This window comes from Xiphophorus hellerii, chromosome 24, assembly GCF_003331165.1.
Source record: "Xiphophorus hellerii strain 12219 chromosome 24, Xiphophorus_hellerii-4.1, whole genome shotgun sequence".
Classification (NCBI taxonomy): domain Eukaryota; kingdom Metazoa; phylum Chordata; class Actinopteri; order Cyprinodontiformes; family Poeciliidae; genus Xiphophorus; species Xiphophorus hellerii.
Genome location: NC_045695.1, coordinates 11,928,690 through 11,935,493, shown reverse-complemented (window position 1 = coordinate 11,935,493; position 6,804 = coordinate 11,928,690). Strand labels below are relative to the sequence as shown.

The following is a 6,804-nucleotide window of genomic DNA, read 5'->3' as shown; positions in this document are numbered from 1 at the left end:
GACAGAGGATCACGCCGATGGTGATGACCTACAGAACAAAAGGTAGTGACAGAGGTAATGAAGATTTCAGGTAACGGCCAGTCAAATTCTTGAAGTTGTGGCATCGCACCTTTTCCTTCTGGTGGTCGTTGAAGACCACAGACATGAGGACGAGGACAGGGTGACAAAGGAACCACAGGAAGCAGCCCTGTGGAGAGAAGACAACCTGGAGGTCAGGCGGCTGTCAGGCTCAGAGGCTGCTGGTGGAGCTCAGAGTCGTCACCTTAGCAAAGCAGAGGTAGAAGTCTCTCTTCAGGGTGCTCCTCTCTGTGGAGACGATCTGGTAGAGGACGGAGGCCAGCAGGAGGGACAGCGCCACTCTCAGAGCCAGGAGGAGGAGACCTGCTAGGCTTCGTTGGGCGTGATAACTGTGGTGTTCGCTCTCTGACTCAGAGTACTGCTCCCACAGCAGCAGGACCCCCTGGGAACCACAGATCGGGTCAATGTGTAAGGCTACGCATCGGATTGCTCTCTGCCAGTCATGACTGCCGATATCAACTTCTTTGTGGACAACACCAATCCCCACCAGAACATCGAGAAGCTTCTCTAGTAAGAAACTCTGGCCACATAAAAACATAAGCTGGTACCTGTGTGACCACGCCGCCGACAGCGACGGCCGTGGACGCCGGGGAGCGCTCCCACTGCAGCGGTCTGGACTGCGGCTTCCTGCCTCGACTCAGAGTCCAGCCCATACACAGGCTCAGCAGCATGTACAGCATGGACACCTGAGACACCATGTCCCAGACTGCACGGCAACACACACAGAAGCGCAAAGAAGACGTGACTAAAGGTGGCGTTGTTTAATTGATGTGTGAGTAGAGTTAAGGTGAGGCGCGGAGCGCAACGTACACTCTGCCAGGCTGCCCATCAGGGGGATCCCAGTACCGTCTCTGGAATACCTGCCGGACACCAGATTACTCATTTTTAGTTCAACTTAAAGAATAAAGCTCGGTTCAAAGCCATTCATATTTGAAGCTTAGTTTTGATTGTTTTCGTTTCTCCACAGAAAACAGGAGAATGTTCAAAAGCAAAACACTGACATTGTATTGACATTGTGGCGTCAATAATGAGTGGATAAACATTTGTGTGCATTACAGCAATCAAACACACAGATAGAATATCATGAAAGAATTGAATATTTTCTAATCGCTCATTTCTGAACGTAAAACTCATTATATACTGACTTGACGGTGGACACTTCTATAGGACGGTTGGATGGAGGCTACCTGGCCAGGTGGATGTAGTTGCAGAGGGCAGAGCAGCCTTGCAGAGCCAGGGCCATGGTCAGCACCTTGAGGACCGTGTGCATGGGGCCCCCATTCTTCAGCGCCTGATACAGAGGCTGGAAGTAGATGCAGCAGGCGATGAAGTAGGCGAGCAGTAGGAGGAAGTAGAAACTGTGCAGCCCTGAGGAAACACATTTGTGTACGGATAAAAACAAAACCCCAGGAAGAGTTTGGAACAACTAAAAACATGGCCGTCCTCCTAAACCGACATCGTGTGTCAGAGTCGTCTGACCTGCTTCCTCTGCGCTGAAGTGATCCAGCGGGTTCCCAGCAGAGTCGGGGTTGAACAGCAGGAGAGTGAAGCCGAGGTCGGCGAACGACGGCGTTGCTGAGTTTTCCTGACAAGAAGACAAACAACGGGAATATTTCCTCATCCCAACGGTTGTATTTGAATTTTATGTCCGTGGAAACACGCAACATTCCCAGTTACCTCACACGTGTATCTGTCAGCGTACAGCACCTGCCAGGCTGTGGGCGAAGACTGACGAGGGATAGTCTGGTTGTGTTGGTCCTGGCTGAGGGAAACTGAAGCAGGTGGTGGGGAGAAAAGTCAGTCAATGGCCTCTTGATCTCTTCGTAGTAATAAACTAGAACACTTACTGGTGAACTGGGCTCTGCTGAGTCGCTGGGAGCAGCTCAGGTTGTCCAGGTCTGAGTCCATGTCCTGGTACAGCAGCAGCCTGGCCTCCTTCTCTGTTCCCAGGGATGGGTTGTCCAGCCGACACACCAGCAGCCCGCCGTCACCTGCTAAAATTAAACAAGTCAAGAAAATATCAGACACTTTCTACTTTTTTTAAAGTGTATTTTAACATCGAGTAATATTTTATTACAGATTAAGATAGATAAAACAAGATTTCAATAAAGGAATGACTACATCAGCACCAATCAAATTAGTTGGGCAGTTTATTAAGTTAAAGAAATAAAGACAAGGTGAGACTAAATACTACGTTAATATGAAATAAACAATTAAGAATGAGATCTACAGTATAACAACATAGGGACAACGTTGACTGAATATATTTACATGTCTCAGAAAAGAACAGTACAGATAAGCAAATAAAAATAAAAAGCTAGGGGGTTTAGGTTTCAAATAGTACATTTAAAGCATTGCATATTTCAAACGTTTAAACACCCAATTTATTGTTAGATCTGATATAATATTTAATTCCATTGAAAAAAGCAGTAAAACATGGTTTCCTTTCAGTGAATTTGCTACGATGAATGTGATATTTAGCCAATAATAAAACTCGGAATTGCTAAGCATTCGTTTACCAGAGAGGTAAACTCATCTCACCACCAAGTCCTTTTCTGTCACATACATTCTTTACTGTCTGACTTAATACAGTAGTATTGAGTACTACTGTACTTCTCCTCCTCCTTTTACTACTACTACTACTAATAATAATATATTTTAAAGAGTTGTGCCTCTCATGGTAGATGTGTTGGGTTAGTTCTGATTTAGTCTTTTTCTAGACTTTTGTTCAAATATTTTTTATCTTATTTTATTTCATTTTTGTATTTTATTAATTAACTCGTTAAGAAATAGCAAGATTAGACACCTCAAAGACACCTCGACTACAACCACTAAGTCTCGAAGGAGTTGAAAGGGAATCATGACGGGTGCAGAGCAGCTTATGTTGTATTATCTTTCAGGTTACATGAGCGGCGGAACAGAACAGACAGGGACAATCTTCTCCAAGGTGTGAATCTTCCTCCTAAGGTATCCGTGGCTGTGACACCTCTTTCCCAGAACTGAGAATTATTAGACCAGGAACGCCTGGCAAGAGGGGAGCCTCAGAAAAAGCGCCAATGGAAGCAGGACTACCACTGTCAGTGTCCAGTTTGTGGTCGATCAAAAAACAAAAGCACTGGCCACACACAGATTAAGGGGAAACGATACTGTCCAGCCTCTGGACAGACTGTTTTGTCTCTTGGGAAGCAGTGACTGTTTGAAAGATTTTCTTTGTAGTTTTCATCTTTTAATATCATGCCATCACTTTTGTTTTAAAGCCCAGAATTGTTTTTAAATTTCAACAGGACAGCTGCCATGTTATGAGGGCTTAGTTAATAACTGCAGCGGTCTTTATTCCTCTTTATTACATAATAGCACATGTAAAATTGCAAACAACTGTTCAACCTTTTTTCGATACATGTAATTTTTTGTGACCTCAGTTTTTCATGACGCTAAATCACCTTGTAGCTATAGAAACTGAACTTTCAGTGAAATCACTCTGTTTCTTTATATTGCTGAAATTTGGTATCAAACTAAATCTGAGATATTCTGTGTTTAGCTACAGAAAAATTACATGTTATTAAGCTTTGTTGATATAAACACTGATTAACTGGTCTCTCCAAATTCTCCCTAGGTATGAGTGTGTGTGTGTGTGTGTGTGTGTGTGCATGGTTGTGTGTCCTGTCTGTCTCTGCGACAGACTGGCGACCTGACCAGATTAATAATAGATTAATAATAAACACTGCAAAAAACTAATACAGAGAAAAGAAAATTAATGGAAGAATTTGACACTCCCTTTATCATTTTGGTTTGCATTTGGATCTGCTGAGTTTATGGCTTTAGGCGTTGCTTTATACATGTCGAGGTATATTGTTAGCCCTCTGCGAATGTAGGTGTGTAAGAGTGAGGAAATGTCAATGATCATTTATTTGTGTGTTCTATAATTTTGTTGGCCCTCTCAAAAGTGATACTATCAACAGTATAGTAATTCAATAATTCAGAATAAACAGTAATTTGGATGTTATGCTACATTGAACTTGAAATTAGTGTAAAAAAAAATGCTTTGTGGAGCATGAAACAGGTATTATTACTAAAATGACATGAATGCTGCTGAAACATGTACTTGAGTAGAAGCTTCAGATTTTTCCTCTTTTCCTCCCCCAACCTCTAATTGTCTCTTTTGCCCCATTTTTGGCCGACAGGTTAAGGCGTTGGACTCCAAATCCAATGCGGTTTCCCCGCACAGGTTCGAATCCTGTTCGTGACGAAGATTCATTTATTGTCTTTTCCGTCGCATAAATGTTTTCATTTAGGTTTGGATTATTCTGGGGTAAAAAAATTTTGTTATAAAACACACCGTTTTATATTTATATAAAGTAGTATAACATTACAAGTGTGCAATGTTGCATTAAATTGATGTTTACTGTGCTTTTCTCGCCCTGATTTTCAATTTTTCAGCAGCTAGACAGCCAGACAACGACGCTAAAAATAACCAAACTTCTTCCTTTTATACTTGTTTTATTGAAGAGTGGCCTCAGACCACTGCCATCACTTTGGCCATCGTGAACTGTAACATACAAGGCTTAGTATTAGCAAACAAACATTGCAAATTAGCCAATATTATTAAAATGTATACTGGAAATAGAAATGTATTGTATGTTATAATCTTCAAGCCCCCCCTCCAAAAAAAGGGGGTGAAAGTTGGTTCTCATACTGTTTCTGATAAAGTTAAAAAGGTTGAAGAAATTTATATCTATTCAGCAGGTGCATTTGCTTCATGTGCTTCATGATGTTCAGAAAAGACAAATGAGAAAATAAATATTTCAAAGGCATGTAAGTGTATGTTTATTTTTTTAAGATTATCATAGATACAATTTATATTGGGCTTCCTTGTGTTTTAAAGTTTCCTTTAAGTGGGAAATGTTTGTTGAAGTTTGATGCTTATAGATATTTAAAAATATAATTATTAGTAAAAAGAAAAAAATTTAGAGCAAATTTCTGTTTTTCAGAAAGTATTAATAAAATGTTTTAAATTGACATTTTAACAGTTTTAATCTGTTATTTAAAGGTATTTTATCAGTAGGACTAAATGAAGTTTTTTTGTACAACAAACAAAAACTGGGTAAATCTTACTGGAAAAAAGTGTAAAATAACAGCATTATTATGATAATTCATCAGAAAAAGTTGGTTAAAATTACTTGATAAAACTGTTTTATTACAAAAATAACCCTTTTCAAATCACAGTAAAAATTTGTGCAAAACTATGGGAAAATCTGTTCATTTCACAATTTAACACTGTTGTAATTACTGTTTGGTCAGTAAAACAGTTTACATGTTCACTGTGTTTTCTACAGAATTATTCTGGCAACCACAGCTGCCAGTTTTTTTTTGTAAAAACAACAGAATTTTTTTTACAGTGTATGTTAGATCTTATCATTCCAGTGTAAATCTGTTTTAGTGATTTTCTATCTGCTCCCCAGTCACTGCCAGCCAAGCATCTTAAAATATTTAAGATCTTTTTACATTTATCTACCACTTTTTGAATATGAATATTTCATTTTAGTTTTTCATCGAACCATATTCCTAAAAATTTTATACACTTTACTTGCTCTAATTCTTGATTATATAATTTTAATTTTATTTCCTTGTTTAATTTTTTCTGAGTAAATATCATTACTTTTGTTTTTTCAACTGAAAACTTAAATCCCCAGTGCAACGCCCATTTTTCTATTTCAATAATAACCTTTTGTAATTTTCTTACAATGAAATCTACATTTTTCCCTCTTTTCCAAACAGCTCCATCATCTGCAAAAAGTGAACATCCAATTTCTTTTCCAATATCTTTAAATACATCATTTATCATAATTAAGAACAATAACGGACTTATAATACTTCCTTGCGGAGTTCCGTTTTCTACTTTATATTTTCCTGAGATCACTTCACCAATTCTAACTTGTATTTTTCTATTTGTTAAAAAGTCTTTAATCCATTTAAAAACATATATAATTTAATTAATAATCCCTCAACCCACATCATATCGTATGCTTTTTCTATGTCACAAAATACTGCCACTACACTTTCTTTATTTACTTGTGCTTTTCTAATTTCATGCTCTAGACATAACGTTGGATCATTAGTGCTCCTCCCTTTTCTAAAACCACTCTGAAACTTTGATATATATCCTTTACTATTTAAATAATATACGATCCTATTGTTTATCATTCTTTCCATTATTTTACATATATTGGATGTTAAAGCTATTGGTCTGTAGTTTTCTGGGTTTGAATGATCTTTTCCTGGTTTTGCTATTGGTATTATAATTGATTCCTTCCAGTTCAATGGTAGTTTTCCCTCCTCCCAAATTTTATTATATAATTGCAATATTATATCTTTTGATTTTTCACTAAGTTGTCTTATCATTCTATAATAAATCCGATCTTTACCCGGTGCTGTATTTTTTGTCTTCCTGAGTGCAGAGTTCAATTCAGCTTTTGTAAACTCAACATTTAACAGATTATTTGTTTCTTCAACACTCTCTACTAACTCTTTATATTTAAGTTTTGTATTTTCTCTCCCTTTTCTTCCCTCTTCACTAATATTATTTGAACTATGAATTTTACTAAATGTTCTTGCCAATATTTCAACTTTATCTTCATCTCTTACTATATTTATATTATCCATTTTTAATATAGGATATTCAAACTCTCTCCTTATGCCATTTATTCTTTTAATTATTTTCCAAATTTT

At 37.8% G+C, this 6,804-nt stretch overlaps 1 protein-coding gene across 1 annotated transcript in view; it reads right to left on the bottom strand.

Annotated features, from left to right (window-relative positions):
* Window positions 1-4,333, bottom strand: part of LOC116716306 (integral membrane protein GPR180-like) — a 7,801-nt gene extending 3,468 nt beyond the window's left edge. The window contains exons 1-9 of the mRNA XM_032557226.1: window positions 4,258-4,333; window positions 1,926-2,072; window positions 1,756-1,850; window positions 1,558-1,663; window positions 1,266-1,446; window positions 889-938; window positions 627-784; window positions 263-460; window positions 110-187 (exon numbers count right to left, since the gene is read on the bottom strand). Of these exons, the coding sequence (XP_032413117.1) occupies window positions 110-187; window positions 263-460; window positions 627-784; window positions 889-938; window positions 1,266-1,446; window positions 1,558-1,663; window positions 1,756-1,850; window positions 1,926-2,072; window positions 4,258-4,333 (1,089 nt within the window). The remainder of the gene's footprint in view (window positions 1-109; window positions 188-262; window positions 461-626; window positions 785-888; window positions 939-1,265; window positions 1,447-1,557; window positions 1,664-1,755; window positions 1,851-1,925; window positions 2,073-4,257) is intronic.
* Between the last annotated feature and the right edge of the window lie 2,471 nt (window positions 4,334-6,804).